General features: G+C 49.3%; 1 protein-coding gene across 1 annotated transcript; it reads left to right on the top strand.

The window, feature by feature from the left end:
- Positions 1–7,712: 7,712 nt before the first annotated feature.
- SOST (sclerostin) lies at positions 7,713–13,172 on the top strand. Its single transcript, XM_081577326.1, has 2 exons — positions 7,713–8,541; positions 11,189–13,172. Exons 1-2 carry the CDS (start codon positions 8,325–8,327, stop codon positions 11,608–11,610), a joined length of 639 nt encoding a protein of 212 aa, XP_081433452.1. The 5' UTR covers positions 7,713–8,324; the 3' UTR covers positions 11,611–13,172.
- The last annotated feature ends 10,927 nt before the right edge of the window (positions 13,173–24,099 follow it).

Here is a 24,099-nt window from a genome sequence, read left to right on the forward strand (position 1 = left end):
TAGGTTCTGTGATGATTATATTCATGCAGTTAATATTTATTGAACATCTCTCCAGTACCAGAAAATTCCTGGCTTAGGAATAATCTTTTTATTTAATTTTTAAAACTTCCAGCTTTATTAATTGTGTAACTGATTGGAATACTCTTGATTGGAGTGGCCCACCACCGCGAATGAGACAGGTAAGATTTATGTTCCTAAGAAAGGATGGGGTGAGTCTCAGGGTCACCTCACATGAAGATGACTGTGTGGCATTTTAGGAGGTGAGTAAGCCTGCAAACAGGCAGTCCCTAAACATCCCCTGCCCCTAGAGGTTTTCTAAATTCCTCCATTAGCACTAACTCTTTTATGAGAAGCATTGTTTTTTTTCCCCCTCTGAATAAAAAACTGAGAGAAAACTGGGTGACTTTCCTCTGGACAGAAAGAGCCTAGGCAGAAAAAGAGCCTCTCTGGTCTCCAGCTCACCATCTACAGCAGGAGGCAATTAGACTAGCTCAGTATTTTCAAAACTCTTTGGCAACCTAATCTTCATATTTTGATACAAAAGCACTGATATATAAAATGGGCAACATTTTTAAAATGGAACTTAAACATTTTAATTAAAAAGGCAATACTGTATAGGAACAGTAATAAATTCAAATAATACAAAAAAGGTTTAGTAAACCTTACCCCAAACCTTCAATACCTCTCCCTCAGAGAAAGCCAGTTCTAAGTATATCCTTTTAGAAAAGCGCCATGCATGTGCAAGCGCGCATGTATGGATACATGTGTGTATGTTGTTATTGTTTAGTCAACTAAGTTGTGTCTGACTCTTGCAACCCCATAGACTGTAGCCTGCCAGGCTCTTCTGCCCATGGGATTTCCCAGGCAAGAATACTGGAGTGGGTTGCCATTTCCTTCTCCAGGGAATCTTCCCAACCCAGGGATTGAGCCTGAGTCTCCTGCATTGGCAGGTGGATTCTTCACCACTGAGCCACCAGGGAAGTGCATGTGTGTATGTAGATATCCTTTTCCCCATAAATGGAAAATATTCTACACTTTGATTTTTTTTGCTAAACAATATATTGTACCCTGTTTCTTATATTCCCATTCATTTTACCAGCTACCTAGCATCCATTGTGTGTGGACAAACTGTGATTTCTGTATATTGTTATTTTAAAGGTTCAGTCTGCTTTAATGAGCACCAAATATAAAATGAGACTCATGAATGATAATCACAGTGTTTTATCCGCTTGGTATCCAGTTAATTTCTGTTGTCCGTTGGGGTGGAACAGTGTCAGGCACAGCCTGATACTCAGAACTAAGGAAGGATGTTCTGTGCTCCCTTGTGTAATTTCATGGGTGTGGAAATGTCCAAGCTAACTTTTAAAAAAAGACAGTCTCTGAGCTATGGCTTTCTGAATTGATGATCCCATTTATAAGAAGTTCAAATGCACAAATTAATTTGCAGGCAATACCATGAGTGGGTTATCTCCAGTTCATTCAAAGCAGATGCATACCACATTGTTATAATGTGTGTATTTATTATGTTTTTATTTATTTACTTAGGCTGGCCATGTGGTTTGTGGGATCTTAGTTCCCCAGTCGGGGATTGAGCCTGAGCCCTTGGCAGTGAAAGCACCAATTCCTAACCACTGGACCACCAGAGAATTCCCTATTATATTTTTAACTAATTAAAATGTACATGATTTTTAAACCATGAGCTATCTCTGTGGAAGCTGGGGCTCTGGGGGATCTAGTTTGAAGGCCCATGAACCAGAGGACTGCATATAGCGCCTGGGGGGCCACACTGAGGAGGAGGAGGAGGGCAGAAAGAAGGGAAGGAATCGCTTCTGAGGGGACAGACGTTTCTGAACACAAAGGGTGACAGAGTCTTCTTTGGTCAACTTCATTAGTCAGGCCCTGCTGAACCCTTCTTCAGCTAGGCCTTCCTTGTCTTTCAGACTTGTACGGTCATCTCTGTATTATTTCATTTTAGCAAGAATCCTGCCAAGTCAGTTTAGCCTGAATTCCCCATCCTCCATATCTGGTCACCTTCAATACCTGATCAGGTTCCTCACCCCGCACCATCCCCAGGTGACGTCTGACCACCCCGGCCTGCCTTCAGCAAGAATCTCGTTAGATTCCTTTTGCCAGAATCCTCCCTCACCTCCGATGTGTCTTCTTGGTAATTTTCCATTCATTGACCACCACGCCCACCCCACCCCCCCTTGCTGTTTGGCTGTAAATTCTCACTTTCCTTGTTATATTCAGAGTTGAGTCCAATCTGTCTTCCCCACTAGACAACCCTATTGCAGTGGTCCCTATACCTATTAGGATGGTACCCCCCACCCCCACCTCCGTCTTTACCTTTCTTTCTTTTTTTTTGGCTGTGCTGGGTCTTCGTTGCTGCGCATGGTCTTTCTCTAGTTGCAGAGAGTGGGGGCTGCTCTCTAGTTGCAGTGCGCGGGTTTCTTGTTGCAGTGGCTTCTCTTGTTGCATACTGGCTCTAGGTGCACAGGCTTCAGTAGCTGTGGCACATGGGCTCAGTAGTTGCGGCGCACGGGCTTAATTCCATGGGATTTTCCCAGACCAAGGATTGCACTGAGTCCCCTGCACGGTAGCTCAGACGGTAAAGCGTCTGCCTACAACGCAGGAGACCTGGGTTTGATCCCTAGGTTGGAAGATCCCCTGGAGAAGGAAATGGGAACCCACTCCAGTACTCTTGCCCAGAAAATCCCATAGATGGAGGAGTGTGGTAGGCTCCAGTCCATGGGGTTGCAAAGAGTCGGACACGACTGAGTGACTTCATTTTCCCCTGCACTGGCACTCGGATTCTTAACCTCTGGACCATTAGGAAAGTCCCTTATTTACCATGTGAAACAAGGATTTACAGAGGGGCCTTCCTGCAGGCAGAGTGTAATTGCAGGGCCTTCTGCAATTAGGTTCTGGGGATGACTCAGGGCCCCACCTTAAACAGCCTGCTCTGCCAGGCAGAAGGAAGTGGAGGTTTAATCGTGTTGGGGCTGGGGAGCCACTGGCCTGTTCTAAGCAGGAGGGTGAGTGACACAGGCTCTTTAGTGCCATCCCTTGGGAGCTGCTGAACCAACAAGTAGATTTCCACCTGTCCTGAGACCCTGCCCTCTACAGAGAATGATTTCTCAACTGTGAATAAAGACAGGGTGATTTGGACTTCCCTCAAGGCAGACTACTGTCTATAAACAGAGATTGCCCTCTAAATCCAGATCCTCCATTTTTACCACTGATCTGTGGCAGCAAAATGGCAGCAAAATCTGTTTAAAAATGCAGCCAAGGGACTTCTCAGTGGCTAAGACTCCACGCTCCCAATGTAGCAGGCCCAGGTTTGATCCCTGATCAAGGAACTAGATCCCATATACTGCAACTCAGAATTTGCATGCTGCAATTAAAGATCCCACAACCAGGAACAGAGATCAGAGGTCCCACGTGCCACAGCTAAGACCCAGATCAACCAAATAAATCAAAATAAATATTTTTAAAAGACTAGAGAAACACAGATAAGGAAAAAACATTTTAAAAAATATAAATAAAAATGCAGCCACTAAGAGTCCTCAGTTTCCATGAATTAGGGATAGGGGGCTTGGGAACCAAGTAGAGACTGAAACTAACTTAGCTTTGCCAACACTTTCAGATTAAATATTCTACAAGTCTGAGGAGTCAGAGGAGCATAACTTACTTTCCAAATTTGGCCTGTCCTTCAAAGTCTGGTCCAAATGCCACATCTTCCCAGATCCACCCCAGCAAGAAGAGGTTGTTCTTTTCTCTAAAGGCCCCAAACACTTTGTCCTTTTAAAAGAATGTATCTGAACCTTTCCTTAGTGGCACCAATCACTTTCTACTTGGTATTGGGGTTATGTGGATGAAGAATTCATTCCTTCCCTGATACTGGAGCTCCTGGGTGAGGAGTATATATCAGTTCATTGTGCCTGAGGACTTGCTTCATTAAATGTTTGACATGTGAACTTAAGAATAGGCAGCTTGGTAGAAACAAAAACCAGTAAATCATCATGTAGTAAAACAGCCTTGCTAGAAATTCAACTACTAACAATTGAATTTAAATTATTAAATTCAATTTAAGGGACTTCCCTGATGGTCTGATGGTTAAGACTCCACCCTTCCACTGAAGGGGCACAGGTTCAATCCCTGGTCAGGGAACTAAGATCTCACATGCTGCATGATGTGGCCAAATAAATAAATTCAATTAAAAAAAATTTAACACCCATACTCAGGGTTGGCAGCCTCGTGGAAAAACATGCTGTTATGGATTGAATTGTTGATTGACTGTGAATCCAAAATTCATATGTTGAATCCAAGGACCTCAGAATGTGACCTTATTTGGAAGTAAGGTTGTTGCAGATATAATTAGTTGAGATGAGGTCATCAGGGTGGGTGATAATCCAACATGACTGATGCCCTTATAAAAAGAGGGAGTTAGGACATACACAGGCACACGGGGAGAACAGCACGTGAAGATGAAGACAGAGACGGGGGCAAAGCTTCTGCAAAACAAAGGAATGTCAAAGATTCCCAGTGAGGCCCCAGAAATGAGGGGAGAGGCACAGAGCAGACTCTTCTTTGAAGCCCTTGGAAGGAACCAACCTTGCTAATGCTCTGATCTCAGACTTTGGCCTCCAGAAACTATGAGACAATAAATTTCCGTTGTTTAAGTCACTCAGTCTCCAGTACTTTGTTTCAGCAGCGAGAGCAAACTAGACACATGCCCATTTGTATGTCACTGTTGAAACTGGGGACTGTTTACGCTCTCAGACCCAGCATTCACTTCAGAAATAACCCTATAGGTAAGAAAAAATACTTAACGGAATCAGTTCAGTTGCTCAGTCGTGTCCAACTCTTTGCAACCCCATGGACTGCAGCACGCCAGGCTTCCGTGTCCATCACCAACTCCTGGAGCTTGCTCAAACTCGTGTCCATCGAGTCAGTGATGCCATCCAACCATCTTATCCTCTGTTGTCCCTTTCTCCTCCTGCCTTCAGTCTTTCCCAGCATCAGGGTCAGGGTCTTTTCCAGTGAGTCAGTTCTTCTTATCAGGTGTCCAGAGTAGTGGAGTTTCAGCATCAGCATCAGTCCTTCCAATGAATATTCAGGACTGATTTCCTTTAGGGTTGACTACTCAGCAATAAAGAGGAACAGATTGTTGATACATGCAACAGCTCAGATGAATCTCCAGGGAATGAGGCTGAGTGAAAAAATCCAGTCCTAAAAGGTTACATCCTGACTGTTTCCATTTATATACCTGAAATGACAAAACTGTAGAAATGGGGAACAGATTCATGGTGCCGTAGGGTTAGAAGTGAAGGAGAAGGGCATGATTATAAAAGGGCAATGAGAGGCATCTTTGTAGTCAGAGTTGTTCTTTGCCTTGACTGTGATGGTGGTTACTTGAACCAATATATGATAAAGTTGCATAGAACTAACACACACACACGCCTACAAATAAAACTGGGGAAATCTGAATCAGACTGGTAGACTGTATCAATGTCAGTATCCTGGCTTTTGCAAGATGTTATCATCAAGAGAAAATGGGCAGATGGAATAGGAAATTTTCTCTATATTTCTACAAGTACATGTGAATTGACCATGACTCCAAAATAAAAAGTTTAACTCAAAAAATGACTTTGTCCAAGGATGTTCATAGCATCCCTGCTGAGGATAGAGGAACATCGGAAATAACCTCAACTACCAATGACAGAAGTCAGCTAAAACCCTGAGGGTTTAACTCTGGGGAGTACTGTCTAGCTTTGAACAATGACAGGTCTGTGGACTGAATAAATACAAAACTGAATCAGTGTTCAGTGAAAAAGCAGATGGCATCACAGCAGGTTCTCACTGAGCCATTCTTTGAAAAGCATGGCTATACCTTGGCAGAGAGTGATTCAAAAGAATGGAGATAATTTACAGGTTCAAGTCCACTGGATCCTTCTTCTCTTCCTTCTCCTTCTTTTCTCTCCCTCTCACTCATGGCACCCCACTCCAGTACTCTTGCCTGGAGAAACCCATGGACGGAGGAGCCTGGTAGGCTCCAGTCCATGGGGTCTCGAAGAGTCGGACACGACTGAGCGACTTCACTTTCACTTTTCACTTTCATGCATTGGAGAAGGAAATGGCAACCCACCCCAGTGGTCTTGCCTGGAGAATCCCAGGGACGGCAGAGCCTGATGGGCTGCCGTCTGTGGGGTTGCACAGAGTCGGACACGACTGAAGTGACTTAGCAGCAGCAGCTGCACTCTCTCTAAAACATTACTTCAGTTTCAAATGATGAAATCCCGTGCCTTGCCATCCTGATTGCTGGCTCCTCCTCCCGTCTCCAGCAGGTGGCAGAAGTGTTACAAGGATGGTCCCCACGGTCTCCGTTTCCTAGGGATGAGCTGCAGATCCCAACAGCAGGTGGGGCTCCAGCATCAAGTCCCTCCAGTTCAAGGAATCCAGACATCAGAACTGCCCTCTCCGAACTCCAGGGCAGGAAGTCTGGCCACAATAGGGTTAACGGTCCACATTCCAGAGTCAGGGAAAAGGAGGCTGGAAGGTCACAGACAAGGGGAGAGGGTTCGGAAGGCCCCCTTCTCACAACACGGCCAGCTCTGTTGGGAGAGATAGATCGCCCGCAACAATGGCCACAGCTGTTTTCGTCTGCCCTGAAGGAAACTGACTTAGGAAGCAGGTATCAGAGGGGGCCCTTCCTGCAGGGACTTCTGTCTGGCTTGTAAAACTGTCAGAGCAGCTGCATTTATGTGTCGAGTGATGGATGATGGAAAGGAGGGGCAGACGGCCACGGATGGACACAGTGACTTACAAGTCGAGGCAGGTGGCAGAGGCTCTGCAGAGGCTCTGCAGGTGGGGTGTGCTGACTCACTGCCCAGTGAAAACACCAAATACCACAGCCCACTTCCCAGCCTCCTTCGGGGCCTGGAGCGAGTGTGCCTCCTCAAACAATCCGTCTGCCACGAAAGCTTCCGCGGGTGCTCCTTTCTTTTCCTTCACCTCAGGTGTGACTCTTCCTCCCCCTCCCCAGGCCCTCCTTCTTTTCCAGGGTGTGTGTGTGTGCTTAGTCGCTCAGTCGTGTCCAACTCTTTGCAAGCTTATGGACTGTAGCCTGCCAGGCTCCTCTGTCCATGGGACTCTCCAGGCAAGAATACTGGAGTGGGTTGCCATACCTTCCTCCAGGGGATCTTCCCAGCCCAGGGATGGAACCCAGGTCTCCCACATTGCGGGCAGATTCTTTACTATCTGAGCCACCAGGGAAAGGTAGCAATTCCTTCTGAGTTCTCTGTGGCTAGCTGGACCTGGTACGGCTTCACCGACTACATCCATCCCATGCTCTGCACCAATAAGGTTTTCCACACAGGACTCAAGGCTGGTTTTGAAGAATGTAATGCGCTGGGAAACAAGAAAAAAAAAATGTCAGCACTAAAAATGCTGGCTTCCACTTTTGCTAAGAAAAGAGATTTTGTGCTCTCCACTTCTCCCCACAGCCTGGCCCGGGAAATAACTGCCTTTGGCACATAAGCCTGCCAAGAAGTGCCTGTCACCAAGCACAAGATCCCCAAGGAGCCTGAGCCAAGGTTTCCTCCTTGTCTCCATCACCAGAGCCTGTTGACCTCTCACCCTGGCCTGGAAACCAGAATCCCTGCCCCCTCGGAAGTGGAAGCCCTCGCTGTGACCCTCCAGATTTCCCTCTTGCCTTCCAGAGGGATGATGACAAGAGGGGCCTTCTTGGTCAGGATAATTGATGCTGAGCCACATGTAGACCAATGAGAGTTCTTAAAAAGCTGCCTTCTGCCTCTGCCTGGGTCCATGCCAGGGGCCGTTTTATTTTGGTGGGGTGACAAATGAACTTGGCCTGAGAGATGGGATCAGCTTGGCTAAGACCTGCGGAGGACTTGGAGCTGTAGTTTGCTTCATTAAGCTGGTCCCAAGTTTGTTTTGAGAAAGCCTGAGGGGCCTGGAGAGGTAGAGATGAGGAGCTGGAGTTCGTTTTGATATCCGAAAACTGCAGCTGCCTGCACGTGGGAGGCATGCCTCACACGCCCCCCTCACCGTGGGTCACCTGGGGGCACCGGCAGCAATTTGGGAGATTTCTGAGCTCGAGGAGGAGTCTTTGGGGAGGGCTTGCTTGGAGCACACCCCGTTCCCTCCTCCTGGGCTGAGGGAAGCATGGGACCAGCCCTGCCCCAGCCTGTCCTCATTGGCTGGCACGAGGCAGAGGGGGCTTTAAAAAGGCAAACGTGTCCAGGCTGGGGACGGGAGCCTGTGCTACTAGGAAGGCTGAGTGCCCTCCTCCAGCTGGCACTATGCAGCTCTCTCTTGCCCTGTGTCTTGTCTGCCTGCTGGTGCATGCAGCCTTCCGCGTGGTGGAGGGTCAGGGGTGGCAGGCCTTCAAGAATGATGCCACGGAAATCATCCCTGAGCTGGGCGAGTACCCCGAGCCCCTGCCAGAGCTGAACAACAAGACCATGAACCGCGCGGAGAACGGAGGGAGACCTCCCCACCACCCCTTTGAGACCAAAGGTATGTGACACAGGAGAGTATTTTTAGCGTAAGGGTCCTGGGAAGGTTCTCTTTGGGACTGTTACCAGCACCAGTGGACGGACAACTTTGCCAGGAGGCCAGGGAAAGATGACATGTCAGCTGTATCCTTGGAACTCAAGTGCAAGGGCGTGGGGCTGACAGGGTCCTGGGAGTGAAAGCCCAGAGCAGGAAGGAGGCTGAGGTGGTGAGGGTGCAGCACTGGGACAGGCTCAGGGGCTCAGAAAGGAGATTTCAAAGAATCCCCTCCTGAGAAGAGAGGCGTAGGGTCCAACTGCTGACACCATTGGGGAGGGGACAAAGCAAGGGAGCTTCACATCTGTGAACACCTGCTAGATGCAGATGCTACATGGACTATGCCTGAACCGCACCCCAGGGAACTCCCAAGTTCCTCCTCCCAAGGAGGCTTCAGAGATGAAGTGGCTTGTTAAGCCAGCTGAGATTTGAAGCCAGTTTGACCCAATTACAAGACAGCCCTGGGGGGGGGATTGCGTGGGGGATGTCGGAGGCCAAAAGTCACAGCAAATCCTGGCAAAGCAGCGAGAAAGGGATGCCAGAGGGGCACCCCTTCAGCCCCCACCACCCATGATCTACCCAGTGAGCTGGCCCTTGAAGGAATGGGCGCTGCAGCTACCTGGATGGGGGCCCTGGAGGGGAAGCAGCATCCTTGGGGCCGGGCATGGACACAGGTGGCACCATCTGTCCTGAGTCCCCACCCTAGACCCAGCCTTGCCTCCTTCCTGGGAGGGAGCCTGACCCTAGTGGAAGGGCAGAGGCCCCACCTGGGTCCCTGGCTGGGTCTGCACAGAGAAGCCTGCGGGGCAGTGTGTGCAGCTGGCTCTGCAGCTGGCAGGAATGGCTGAGGGCGGGGGCCAGAATGATGCTTCAGAGGAAGGCCCTCTGGCCGCAGTCCAGGTGGGAGAGGAGTCCACCACCCCGACCCTGGCATCCCACCCTGCCCCACCTCCCAACCAGCTGGGAATGGGGCCTCTGCAGAGGGCACCCCAGAGCAGGCGTACCTCTCCCCTGCTCCTGCCCAGGGAAGATCAAGTAAACTCAAGAGATAGGCTGTAAGGAACCCAAGACGTCCACCTCTCTGGGTTCCCATGAAAGCCACAGGCGCAGAGGAAGCCACGTGCTCCAGAGTCACCCTGTGCCGAGGAAGCACCTGACCTAGGGGTACTGTTCTTGGAAAGCCCCAAGCCTCCTTCCCTGGGCAAACAGGCCGCCCCTACACAACACCCCTGCGGGCCTAGGAGCAGGGGCAAGGGTGCCAAACCAGACCAGAAACCAAAAGGCCAGCCGGGGGAGGAAGGCAATCCCCCACATCCCCCGCTGCTGTGCTTGTTCTCCAAGGTAGGGGCGTGGGGGGCTGGCCTTCTCTGTCTCCTCTCTGGTTTTGGTCATAGGACTATTTTTCATCCCTTTGTGTCACATTGAAACTGTCCCTCTGAGACCCTTGGGGATGTCCAGGTGCTCACATGAGGACCAGCTGTTTAAAAAAGCTCCTACCAGTCTAAGTCCATAGTAGGAGACACGATCAAGGTGTCTTCAGGCATCAAGCCAGACCTTAGAGCCCAGTCTTCCCCCGCCCAGGGAGCAGGTCTATGCCACCATTGGGTGTCCACAGAATAGCACAAAAGAGATGCGCCCAGCGCAGTGCCTGGTACACACCAGGTACTTAATAAGTGTTTGTGGCAACTGAAGCTTTAGGTTTTCAGTCAGATCTCGGGCCCGTGATAGGGAAGGAACGGTAGTAAAAGTAGTAAAAGGCAGCCCTTTGGCCACCCCCTCACCCCTCCGCCCAACATCCCACGGTGCCCAGGCACACAACTTCCACTTTGCGGGAACCTGGAGGTGCAGGGGCCTCAGAGGTGCAGAGTCAGGAGACCAGCTCTGCCTCTCCGGAAAGAGCTTTCCCTTCTCCGGGCCTCAGTGATAATGAGGGGGTTGGAGGTGCTGCCATCGGCTCCTTTCAAGTCTAAGGACTTCAGTCTCCTCTCCACCTCCCCTTCCATCCCTCTCCTCCTCAGTAGCTGCTCTGATTTATTACCGTCAATTAACCCCTACTCCTTTCTCCATCCCCTCTGCAACCTGTCACCCCTCCCAACCTGCTAGAAAAGGAATTTGGGAGAAGTCAGAGCCATTCGAAAGGTGTGGCTAATAACTACTCTGCTGAGGCCAGGGGCCCTGTGGGACAGATGTGACTTAAGTCTGGTGAAGAGGGCCCCCTTGGAGAGGAATAATAACTGTAATAACACCAACACTTCCAGCTCTTACTATGTTCCAGGCAGCGTTCCCTTAATTATATAGGTAAAGGATTGGCTCATTGAATCTTCAAGACAACCCATTTTACAGATAGGAAGCACGCAGAGGTTAAGCAACTTGTCCAAGGTCACACAGTCATGGAACTGATATTCAAACTGAAGCAGTCACTTGACTCCAAAGTTTTAGGGCGAGAGGGTAGACCAGTGATCTTTCCACCAGCTCCAGAGTATCTGGGCCCTTCCCATAATAGACCCCCAGGGGCAAAAGCGTCCGGGGAGAGGCAGATTTGGAAACGGCGGGCGGGGGTGGTTTGGGGGGAGCCGGGCCGGGTGGCCGCCCTCATGCGCGCCTCTCTCCGCAGATGCCTCCGAGTACAGCTGCCGGGAGCTGCACTTCACCCGCTACGTGACCGACGGGCCGTGCCGCAGCGCCAAGCCGGTCACCGAGCTCGTGTGCTCGGGCCAATGCGGCCCGGCGCGCCTGCTGCCCAACGCCATCGGCCGCGGCAAGTGGTGGCGCCCGAGCGGGCCCGACTTCCGCTGCATCCCCGACCGCTACCGCGCGCAGCGGGTGCAGCTGTTGTGTCCGGGCGGCGCGGCGCCGCGCGCGCGCAAGGTGCGCCTGGTGGCCTCTTGCAAGTGCAAGCGCCTCACTCGCTTCCACAACCAGTCCGAGCTCAAGGACTTCGGGCCCGAGGCCGCGCGGCCGCAGACCGGCCGGAAGCTGCGGCCCCGCGCCCGGGGCACCAAAGCCAACCGGGCCGAGCTGGAGAACGCCTATTAGAGCTGGCCCGCCGCCCCGCGGGCGGCCCCCAACCCAGGCGCCCCAGGTTTCCGCCCCTTGCGCGCGGTTTGATCGGTTGTGTTTCATTTTTTTAATACCTGCAACCCGGGGCCGGGGCGGGGTGCTGAGACCTTCCTGGCTGCAGGCCTGGTGGATCCCGGGGTCAGCAACCACCTCCCCACCTCCCGCTCGTGCCGAGGGGGTCCCGGGGGCAGGGGAGGGCGCTGAGAGTCACAGACACTGAGCCACGCAGCCCCGCGCCGCCGGGGCCGCCTACTTTTGATGGTCCCACTTGAGGGGAGGCGGAAAAGGAAGCATTTCATTGCCCTGGAGTTTTAAGGGAGCAGTAGAGAAGCCCAGGAACTGGTTAAGAGAGTTCGATACGGTTCCCCCTCCCCCACCTCTCTGCCAGGCAGAAAAGCCTTGAGTGCCTTGTGCCCAGAACATAAGACTGGGTCCCTAGATGGGGTTTCTAGTCCTACCCCTGCCCCCAGCGTGCCACGTGATCTCGGATGATTACGCTCTGGTCTTCCTGGACTTCGAGTTCCTCTTTGTAAAATGGAAGTGGGGGTGGGGTAAGCATCTGGAGCAATCTGCTGTCACGTGATTCCACGGACTCGGGTGCCCTTTGAATGGGCAGAGGAGAGTTTGGATTGAATCATTGATGGGGTCGCTTCCAGAATTCGGAGTTGTAATCCTCTGATCTGACAGCCAAAGATGAAAAAAGGAAAAGAGTCTATTTATGGCTGACAGACTCGTGGGAGAAGCTGTGGTGTGTCCCAGCCTGGGATCCCAGATGTTTTGCTACCTCCACTCTCCATCACAAAGGACACAGAAACAGCATCATCCATTGGAATAAGAGAGGAAGGTCCCAAGGGTGGTGGGAGGCACAGAGATTACTCTTTGTACTCAAAGAGCACCCTCCCCCCCCATCATGGCCATATTTTATTTAAGGTCATCTTTCATAGAGAAGCCCAAGGTCACAGCACACTGGGCTTGTGGGCCCAAGTGAGCAGCCTCCACCCGTTCAAAGACCAGAGGGTCCCTTTCAAGACTCTCCTCCTGCCTACCACTCAAGGACACATTTCTGTTTGGAAAAGAGCTTCTTACTGCTGTTACGTGTGATGGCATAGCCTACATTAAAATAATATCATTGGGGAAAAAATTACAAGTGCTGTATATATGCTGAGAAACCGCAAAGCTTAATAGCTACCATCCAAAAATCTTTTGGAAAATCATTTCCAGGCACCACTTACTTTCTGTGCAGTTTTTAATTGCTTAAAAAAAAATTTTTTTTTTAAACAGAAGCACATGCCATGTGAAAGCCTGCCCAGCTGGTTGTTTTTGCAATCTTTTTAAGTGGAATTTGTCCACAAGAATGAAAGTAGCAGTTTTTGTTTTTTTTCTAAAGAGTTAAGTTACATATTTATTTTCTCACTTAAGTTATTTATGCAAAAGTTTTCCTTGTAGAGAATGACAACGTTAATATTGCTTTATGAAATACCAGTCTGTTCTTTCAGAATCCAGAGGCATTGTTAATAAAGACAACGAATTGTTGCGGAGAGGATGTGGTCTTGTTTTGTCAACCACATGTGGTCATTTCTGTCAACGTTAACATTCTTCTCTTGGTCACTAGAGCTCAAACCTGGGAGGCACCTTTGACAGTGTTATGGTAGCCCTTGTGGCAATTACATCCTTCCTTTGAAAGGTCATGTTCATCCCTTCCTTTCCAAACCTAGACTTCATCCCTTCACCTCGGCCATTGTATTAACCTCAGCCTAGTCTCCCTTCCACAGCCTGGCCCCAACACTGTCTTCCAAAAACACTGTTCTCCTCATGTCATACCTCTGTTCAAAAACTCCTCGGGACTTCCCAGGTGGTCCAGTGGTTAAGACTTCTGCTCCCAATGCAAGGTGACTGGGTTCAATCCCTGGTCAGGGAACTAGATCCCACATGCTGCAACTTAGAGTTTGCATCCCATAACGAAAGATCCCAAGTGACACAATGAAGATCAAAGATCCCACGTGCTGCAACTAAGACCTAGTGCAGCCAAATAAATAAAAATATTTAAAATCCTTCAATAGCTCCTCCTAGCCAGGATCAAGTTCAGGCTTTTCAGTCTGACATACAAGACTGTTTGATCCCCATCCCTCACTCTCCCAAACTCCCTTAATGACTCCCAAGTGGCCCCAGACTGTCCCGACCTGTAGTTTACTGCCCTTGCTTACCACCCCCAACAACTCCTGCTCTTTCTTTGGGGTTCATGTTCCTTGTCACCCCTTCCCTGAACCTTCCAGAAATATTCTAACTCCTGCTGATCCCCTCTCCCCAGATGTCCGGCCCCTTTGTCTCTGTCACTCCTTTGACTTCAGATTCTATGTCTTCCATTTAGCATTCCTTCATGGGTCACCTGTCCCTCCCAGCCAAGCCATGTTTAGTACCAGAATAGACACAAAGTCAAGTATCAGGACCAGCTCACAGAAGCTCAGTCAAACTTTTTCCCAAATGTGAATCTTATGCCTCCGTGATGAAAATGTAAACTTTTCACAAGCAAGGACCATGGCTTGTGCTTCTTTCAAAACTCTTGTCTCACTTCATAGTGCTAGGCACTAACAGAGACTCAAGAAATACTTTCCTTTTGCCATAAGAAGGGATGACCCTTTGCAAAGGTTTGAATCCAGCCCATTTTGAGGTAACCCCACCCCAAGATCTTCCCTGTAATTTTCCCCCTTAACTCCCAATAAGCCCTCCTAAACCCGTTATCACCATCCACAAGCCTTTGATAGGTGTCAGTGGATGTTGCTGCCTCCAGGCCCCCAGGAGACCTCAGTGAGACCCTGCAGAGAATCCATGCATCGTGAGAAGAGTCCCAGGGCCCAGAACACGAGCTCAGGTGGGAGATGGATGCACCATCCAGTCCCCCAGAGGTGATGTGGCACAGTTGGGTGGGCAATGGACTCTGGAACCAGGTTGGTGTTTGAATATGAGGACACAAAGGCACCAAGGGGTTAAATGTTTTGCCCACAGCCAGCCATGGGCTCAGATCCTTACCCTGACACCCACTCGAGCTGCTCAGAGCCTGGTGGGCACGTGGGCAAATAATCAGGTCACACTGTTCTGTACAAAGTGTTACAGGGACCAAGTGTTACAGGCAGTAATTTGCTCTGTGGTGAGTGGGAATGAGGGATCAAGCTTAGGGAGGGTTTCAGATGGGTGGCTTAGCAGTTTACCAGGTAGAGGAGGAAGCATGGACATTCTAGGCAGAGGGCATGGCCCCAGCCAAGTCACTGAGGCTGAAGGTTCGTGGGCGGAGGAGACTCAGTTCCTTAATGTGTACTGAGTCCTTGTCATGTGCGAGGCAGTGTGGGGGAACAGAGGATTCAAACCAACCCCCTAACCCTGAGTTAACACCTAGGGTCTGCTTCTGGGACCCGGAGATTTAGGAGGGATGACCCAGGCTATAATCCCATTACCACGAGGGGAAAAAAAACCCAAAGGCTAAATTGTAGGTCGGGTTAAGGGTTATTTATGGAAAGTTATATTCTACCTACATGGGGTCTACGAGCCTGGCGCCGATCAGAAACGGAACAGACAACAGGCTCAGTTGGGAGGGCAGCGTTGCACTGTGGGAGTGTTACGTTTTGGGGGTGCAGCCAGACATGGGGCTTGTATTAATAGTCTGAGAGTCAGACAGACAGAAGGACAGCAGGAAATATTAATAGGTCTCTCTGTCTCTGTCTCAGACACACACACTTCTTGGGGGCTCTACCTATATCACAAGTACAGACCAGACCACCTTTGCACAAGGAGGCAGAGCAGAAGAAACTCAGAGAAGTCACAGGAACCCATTTTCCTTGAAGCAGGCAGGACTTGGGCAGCTGGGGAGGGTGGAGAGCCTGCAAAAGCCACCTGCATGTGAGCTGAGCTCCCAGACGTGGCAGCTGGAGGCTGGTGCCGTATCCCATACCCCTTCTACCTGTGTCTGATCCCAGACGCAGGCTTGCCCTAGTTTCTGATCACTGATTCTAGCTCTGGGCCCTGCAGTCCTTCCTGCTCGCCCCTCCCCCTTCCTGGAGCGCATCCTCTGTGTTCTCCCTCGTCCAAGGGCAGGCAGAGGGGGTCAGATCTGGCAGCTTTGACCAGTAGCCAAAGTGCCTTTAGTGGCCAGAGGGACAGAAGACAGGGGGACTGTTGCTTTTAATGCAATCATGTGCGTGGTTTGTCCAGGACACCTACGGGCTCAATGTAATTATTAATAGCTCCTCTTTTTAGTTTCAAAAATGTCCTGATTTGGACAATAAACTATCTGGCTCCCCTGCTATTAAGAGACACAACTTTCTGTGGAGTGGCTAGGGTTACCCATTTCTAAATGCTGGTCCTTTCCCTGGGCTGCTCCCTGGGTTCAGGGACTCTTTTGTCTGGCGCTGCTTCCCAGGGCACCCCCAGTACCCAGCACACAGTAGGCACCTCGTATGCATCATGATTGCATAGTCATTGTTCAGTTCCTATAGGATTTCTTTCCTCATGAGATTTGGTGGGCTTCCCAGGTGGTGCTAGTGGTAAAGAATCTGCCTGCCTAAGAGCATGCGGGTTTGATCCCTGGGTCTGGAAGATCCCCTGGAGGAGGGCATGGCAACCCACTCCAGCATTCTTTTTTTTTTTTTAATTGAAGAATAATTGCTTTACAGAATTTTGTTGTTTTCTGTTAAATCTCAACATGAATCAGCCATCAGTTCAGTTCAGTTCAGTCGCTCAGTTGTGTCCGACTCTTTGCGACCCCATGAATTGCAGCACACCAGGCCTCTCTGTCCATCACCAACTCCCGGAGTCCACCCAAACCCATGTCCATCGAGTCAGTGATGCCATCCAACCATCTCATCCTCTGTCGTCTCCTTCTCCTCCTGCCCGCAATCCCACCCAGCATCAGGGTCTTTTCCAATGAGTCAACTCCTCGCATGAGGTGGCCAAAGTATTGGAGTTCCAGCTTCAACATCAGTCCTTCCAATGAACACCCAGGATTGATCTCCTTTAGGATGGACTGGTTGGATCTCCTTGCAGTCCAAGGGACTCTCAAGAGTCTTCTCCAACACCACAGTTCAAAAGCATCAATTCTGCGGCACTCAGCTTTCTTCACCGTCCAACTCTCACATCCATACATGACCACTGGAAAAACCATAGCCTTGACTAGACGGACTTTTGTTGGCAAAGTAATGTCTCTGCTTTTAAATATGCTATCTAGGCTGGCCATAACCTTCCTTCCAAGGAGTAAGCATCTTTTAATTTCATGGCTGCAATCACCATCAGCAGTGATTTTGGAGCCCCCAAAAATAAAGTCAGCCACTGTTTCCACTGTTTCCCCATCCATTTCCCATGAAGTGATGGGACCAGATGCCATGATCTTAGTTTTCTGAATGTTGAGCTTTAAGCCAACTTTTTCACTCTCCTCTTTCACTTTCATCAAGAGGCTGTTTAGTTCTTCTTCACTTTCTGCCATAAGGGTGGTGTCATCTGCATATCTGAGGTTATTGATATTTCTCCCGGCAGTCTTGATTCCAGCTTGTGTTTCTTCCAGCCCAGCGTTTCTCATGATGTATCAGCCATATATCCCCTACCTTTTGACCCTCCCTCCCATCTCCCTCCCCATCCCACCCCTCTAGGTTGATGCAGAGCCATTGTTTGAGTTTCCTGAGACTTACAGCAAATTCCCGTTGGGTATCTTTTTTACACACTGTAACGTAAGTTTCCATGTTACTCTCTTCATATCTCACCCTCTCCTCCCCTCTCCCTATGTCCATAAGTCTATTCTCTATGTCTGTTTCTCCACTGCTGCCCTGCAAATAAATTCTTCAATACCATTTTTCTAGATTATGTATATATGCATTAGTATATGATATTTATCTTTCTCTTTCTGACTTACTTCACTCTGTATAATAGGTTCTAGGTTCATCCACCTCATTAGAACTGACCCAAATGCACTCTTTTTATGGTTGAGTAATATTCCATGGTGTATATGTACACAGCTTCTTTATCCATTCATCTGTCGATGGACATCTAGGTTGCTTCCACGTTCTAGCTATTGTAAATAGTGCTGCAATGAACAATGGGATACATGTGTCTTTTTCACTTTTGGTTTCCTCAGGGTATATGCCTAAGAGTGGGATTGCTAGGTCATATGGTGGTTTTATTCCCAGTTTTTTAAGGAATTTCCATACTGTCTTCCATAGTCTTCCACTTCAATATTCTTGCCTGGAGAATCCCTATGGACAGAGGAGCCTGGCGGGCTAAAGTCTATAGAGTAACAAAAAGTCAGGCATGACTGAGTGACTTACACACATGCACGAGATTAGGTGGATGGAAATGGACTGGGATGTATGGATGATGGTGGGAGGAGGGAGAGGCTTGACAAGATTATCTCATATTGGATTTCTGAGAATAAGACACAGCTCTTACCCTCAAGCAGTTTCTAACCTTGCTCAGGGTCAAGTGGAAAACAAGGGCACTAGGTACCATCGTGGAGTATGTGACCATTTGCCACCAGAGTGGCAGAGTCAGGAGGGGGTGGGGGGCTTGAAGAAACAAGGCAGGGGTGGGCTCCATCTGAGCTTTGAAGGCTGCTAGGACTCAGAGAGGAGAGGCAGTAGAAGGCAAAGGAGCTGGGAGGGGAGTGGTGGTGATGCTGGCATGGGACCTGGCACACAGTGGCCTCTCTCTAGCTATGATTATTACATAAGGAAGCAGAAGCCAGGAAGGAGAGAAGGGTGGGGGCAGGGGTAGATACTGTCTATCATGGCAGGAGAGAGGGGGCATCCACTGGCAAGGGGGAGGGGCTGAATCCCCCTAAAGGGGGAAGGAGCTGAATCGCAGGTGCCAAAGGGTGCCCCAAGCGGTATTCTGTTCTCCACCAGCCTGGCAGTGCTGCTTTGGAGACTAAGTCCTGACTTTCTTACAACCTCCCTCGGCCCCAGTTCCCAATTTCCCTCCAATTGCCTGGGTTGCCTGAGCTTGGGTCCTGCCCATCGAGAAGGCCAGAGCTGGCAGTGGGCAACTGCAGGTGGGAGACTAGTACCCAGGAGGGACAGTAGGAAAAAGAGATGGAAAAAGAGGAGCCCAGACCACAAACCTCACTTTCTTGACACCTACCTGAGGGCTGATCCTGCCAGCAGTTTGAAGGCGGAGGCAGGAGAGATGGGGGCAGGAGGGGAAGTAGGAGAAAGGAGAAGATGGACATGGGAAGGAGAAGAGAAATAATCATTCGTTCATTCCTCTGAAATTGACTGGGTGCCGGCAGCATTCCAGGCATCACCCTAGGTTCTGGGCACATGGTCGCCATCACGGAGCTTCTCAAAGCTCACGGTCTAGTGCTGGCAGGGAGGTGGATGTTAGAGAACAAGGAAATACATAGCATGATGCCCAGGAGTAAAAGTTCTGTAAAGAAAAATAAAGCTGGTGAGTAGACAGAGCACTGTGGATGTGGCCAGGCCAGGCCTCTCTGAGGAGGTGGTATTTGAGATATAACCCAAATGCAGTGGGGGAGTGAGCCACACAAGGATGGGGTGGGGCAGGTGGGATGTGTGTGCCTAGAGGGGAACGGCAAGTGCAAAGGCCCTGAAGGTATGGAGGGGGTGGAGAAGCGACACCACTAATTGCCTTGGGTGCCTTTCAGGCGTCTCCATGCCAAGGCTGCTAACCCCTGATCTGGAAGCCAGCATGGTAATTATAATTATAGTAGGGAGGTGTGTGTGTGTGCTTGTGTGTGTATAAAAAAGAGAGACTCTCTCTTTGTATATTCTCCTGTCTCTGTATGTTAAAGACCAAGTGACTCCCAGAAAAGAATAATTTGCATATTATTAATTATGTAGAGAATTCTCTGGTGGTCCAGCGGTTTGAGCTGCCCAGGTGGGGCAGTGGTAAAGAATCTGCCTGCCAGTACAAGATGCAAGAGATGCGGGCTCAATCCCTGGGCCGGGAAGATTCCCCTGGAGTAGGAAATGTCAACCCACTTCGGTATTCTTGCCTGGAAAATTCCAAGGACAGAGAAGCCTGGCTGGCTACAGTCTATGGAGTCGCAAAGAGTTGGACATGACTGAGTGACTGAGAACATACACACATGGGACCTCCCTGGCGGTCCAGCAGTTAAGACTCCACCTTTCAACGCAGGGGTTATGGGTTCGATCCCTGGTCAGGAAGGCTAAGATCCCACATGCTTAGTGGCCAAAAAGCCAAAACAGAGAACAGAAACAATATTGTAACAAATTCAATAAAGATTTTAAAAATGGTCCACACAAAAAAATCTGTTAAAAAGTAATTATTTATTAATTAATTAATAATTATTAATTAACTATTCAAGCCTTTATTCTTAAAGCACAAGATAGGTTTGATTAAAGTTGTGGGCATTGGACAGATGCCTTCTTTCTAGGACACACATATGTTATGAAATTCATATATAAAAAGGTCCTCAGCTTTCTTTTAGTGGATGCCCGCAAAATTCAGCCGGGATTGGAAGCAAGGACTAGCTCGGCTTGGGAAAATGCAAACGTGTACACATTGATTATTCCTTCTTGCCGTGGCTCTAACCCAGACATATACACATGTGTAGAAGTATATATGTTTATTCTGAGACCCTGGATCAGGGGATGGAGATCTGAAGGGGAAGTAGGAGTCTAGAAATTAATTCTTTTCTAAAAGATTTGTTCTTACTTCTCGAAACTGGACAAGATCGTTCCCATCAAGGGGCACACTCATGTGGCAGCATCCACTACAAACCCCTTTCCTAGAAAACTGGCTTTCACCCAGGCTGATAAGTGTGCCTAGGACACTCTCCTTCCACGTCTCTGGTCTAGAAAGTCCTCTTGACCTTCAAGTCTCAAATGCTGCCTCCTTATGGGGGCAGACCACCATGCCATGTACACACCTCATCACAGAACATAACATGGGCTGAACCTGGCTACCTCTTCTATCAAATGTGAGTCTATGGAGGGCAGGGTCCCAGCCTTTGCACATCTGTAGCCCCAGTGCCTTTGCACAGGCTTGGCCAGAGTTGATGCTTAATACTTGTTTATTGAATTAATGGATGTTTGGACAGTAGGGCATGATCTGAGCAGCAATGAAAACTCCAGCATCCTTCCAGCTGAGCAGCAGGCAAGAGCTCTGGGCCAACCTTTCCAAAAGCATTTCCTTCATTCAAGTTCCGTAGCTTTGCAATGTTGCTGGGGGCAGCGGGGCCCCTCCCAAGAAAACCAAGGCCATGGTTGTTTACCCAGGAAATTATCAAGCATGCAAATTACAGACACCTCTATCACTTGGCCAACAATTTGGTGTTGTGGTGTGAGGTTATTTCTATGTCTGAAGAAAACAGCTCAGCTCTGACTAAAGAAATAAATGATATCATTTTTCGTTCGGGCAACCAGATTCCTTGGTACAAAAGGCTCCCTGGGGAGGAACGCCGGGACAGCGTGGCTCCTCTGAGGCTATTTACATCTGTCAGCTTCTCTAATCTCTGGCCTGCCTTCCTCTGCCTGTTTCCTTCCTTCACACAGAGGTTGGTGTTGAGCCCTGTTCTTGCAAAGAGAATGCTGGGGCCACCGGTCCTCACGTATGCACTGAGGGTGGGTGGGGTGTGAGGTTTTGGCCGAGTGGCATTTGGGGTGTTTTTCCCCCTTTTTCTTAGAAACCAGCCTCAATTTAAGATAATGACTCTCTTGGCTGGCTGGTGATCGCTATTTGGAGGGACTTATTTTTCTCTGTTCAATTTGGCTAGGAGAAATTGGATCTAAAGGGGAACATTTTCTTTTTTTTCTTTTTCTTTTTTTTTTCAAATAAATTTATTTATTTTAGTTGGGGGCTAATCACCTTACAATATTGTAGCAGTTTTTGCCATACATTGACACGAATCAGCCATGGGTTTACATGTGTTCCCCTTCCTGGACCTCCCTCCCACCTCCCTCCCCGTCCCATCTCTCTGGGCCATCCCATTGCCCCAGCCCTGAGCATTTGTCTCATGCATCGAACATGGAATGGTGTTCTGTTTCACATATGATAATATACATGTTTCAATGCTATTCTCCCAGAACGTCCCACCCTCACCTTCTCCCTCAGAGTCCATAAGACTCTTCTATGCATCTGTGTCTCTTATTCTGTCTCACATATAGGGTTATCATTACCATTTTTCAAATTCCATATATATACATTAGTATACTATATTGGTGTTTTTCTTTCTGGCTTACTTTACTCTGTATTATGGGCTCCAGTTTCATCCATCTCAATAGAACCGACTCAAATGTATTTTTTTAATGGTTGAGTAATATTCCATTGTGTATATGTACCACAGCTTCCTTATCCATTCGTCTGCTGATGGACATCTAGGTTGTTTCCATGTCCTGGCTATTGTAAACAGTCCTGCGATGAACATTGGGGTACACGCGTCTCTTTCAATTCTGGTTTCCTCGGTGTGTATGCCCAGGAGTGGGATTGCTGGGTCATATGGCAGTTCTATTCCCAGTTTTTTAAGGAATCTCCACACTGTTCTCCATAGTGGCTGTACTAGTTTGCATTCCCACCAACAGTGTAAGAGGGTTCTAAAGGGGAACATTTTCTAAAAATGTTGCTGGACAGTTTGTAGGGCACCAAGGGACGTTTTCCGGGTCACCTGTTCATGGTAGCCTGATGTCTTTGTCTTAAAAGAAGAGTTGGAGTTGGAAATACACTCCCAAGCCTTTTATGACCGATGGGGTCAGGGTGGTTCTCTAAATGTCACTGACTCTGCAGTGACTTTAATGGGAAGGGAATCTAAAAAAGAGGGAATGCTTGTATACGTATAACTGATTCCCTTTGCTGTACAGCAGAAGCTAACACATTATAAAGCAACTATACATCAGCAAAAATTAATTTAAAGAAATGTCACTGAAATCCTGGGTAATAAAGGCCCTGAGAAGTCATTTGGTCCAGACTTTGCAGAAATATTCCAATTCCTGCACAGCTAGCTTGCATCTCCTCTCCAGCTGTCCCTCACCTCCACCTGGCTCCCCACTCCACCCACACTGAATTCCTCAAAAGCACCTGCTCGTAGCTAATGACAATGCTGTTCCCTCTGCCTGGAATGTTCCTCCTGAATTCTCTGCACTCCAGTCTCAGCTCAGATGCCACCTCCTCCGAGACCTGCCCTGACCTCCCCATCTGGAACAGGACTCTGCTGGTCTCTTTCCAACCCTTCTCACAATGTGTCATTTTGCATTAGTGTCACGTAGTGTCTGCTTTGGCTGCCCAGTTGTAAGCTCTATCAGGCAGGGGCTGAGTTGGCCTCCTCCCCACCGTGTCCTGTGCTGAGACCAGGAGCCTGGCACACAGCAGGGCTCAGAAAATGTTTGCAAATGAATGAACTGGCAAGGGGCAAGGGGGCCGCCAGCACACACCCTCTACCACCCATGTTAAGAGGACTATTGCAGGCATTGTTTAAATACCGGATCGCAGTCACAGCCTAGCAGCTGTCAGCTCACACAGCCCTCCTCCCCGAGAGTGGGTAAGAGACCCAGACCTGGAAAAATGTTTTAAGCTTTTCTATTTCTCATTCTTTGTTTCTTTAGCACAAGATGCTTTCCTTCCCTTAATCACTGTATTTCCCTTCCCCATCGCCAGCACTTACTCCTTCATCAGACTTCATTTTATAACAATACCATTCATAGAATCCATTTCATGGTTCTCCTGGTCAAGTGTGCTGTCTGGGGGAGACCCAGGAGTACCCTCTGAAGTCAGAGTGGGGCTCCTTCACTCTGCACTTTTCTCTTGGCTGACCAGCGGGCCACCTCCAGCCCCTCGGGAGCTGCAGCCAGACACCTGGGACATCCCTGCCCCCTCATTCCCTCCATCCAACCACGACCACCATGTGTGTGGCTTCTACCTCCTTCTCTAGGCCTAATAGCCCTCGAATCCATTCATTTCTCTCCAGCACCATCCCCTGTTTTAGCCACCCTCTCCCCTGTCCCCACCTCCAAGGTTTTCCAGGCCTCTGGCCTTAACCTCCTCCAAGTCAGTTATTCAAAGGCGTGGAATCTAATCCTGCCCCTCCTCTACTTACCACTCATGAAGGTGAGTCCTCACCTCAGCAGGCCCTGGGCCAGACTGATCAGACCTCCCAGTTCCAGCTCCTTCTCTTCCCACAGCCCGGCAACCTCCCAGGTGCCTCGCTGGGCCCCTCTTAATTCCCACAAGACCCACACCCTCTCACACCTCTGGCCTTGACGTAGTTGGTCACTCACCTACAAGCGTTTTCCTGCATCACCTGCTACTCTTGCCTCAGCTTACATCACTTTCTCCTGGAAGTTCTCCCGCCACCGAGTTTCCCAACCTGGGCCAGGACCCTCCCGTGAATTCTCAGGGCAGAGTGTACTTTCCCTACTTGTGCCCTTGGCATGGTGTCCTTTTATGGCCAATTTACTGCTTATTTTCTCTGTTATACTGGAAGCTTCATGAGGACAGGGGCAGGTTGTCTTGCTC

The sequence above is a fragment of the Giraffa tippelskirchi genome, chromosome 3 (genome assembly GCF_054371585.1).
Source record: "Giraffa tippelskirchi isolate mGirTip1 chromosome 3, T2T-mGirTip1v1.2.pri, whole genome shotgun sequence".
Classification (NCBI taxonomy): Eukaryota; Metazoa; Chordata; class Mammalia; order Artiodactyla; family Giraffidae; genus Giraffa; species Giraffa tippelskirchi.

Bases quoted from the DNA above. Each gene is read 5' to 3' on its own strand.
- SOST (XM_081577326.1), top strand. From the start codon at position 8,325: ATGCAGCTCTCTCTTGCCCTGTGTCTTGTCTGCCTGCTGGTGCATGCA. The intron at 8,542-11,188 runs GTATGTGACACA...CTCTCTCCGCAG, and splicing joins CCACCCCTTTGAGACCAAAG to ATGCCTCCGAGTACAGCTGC.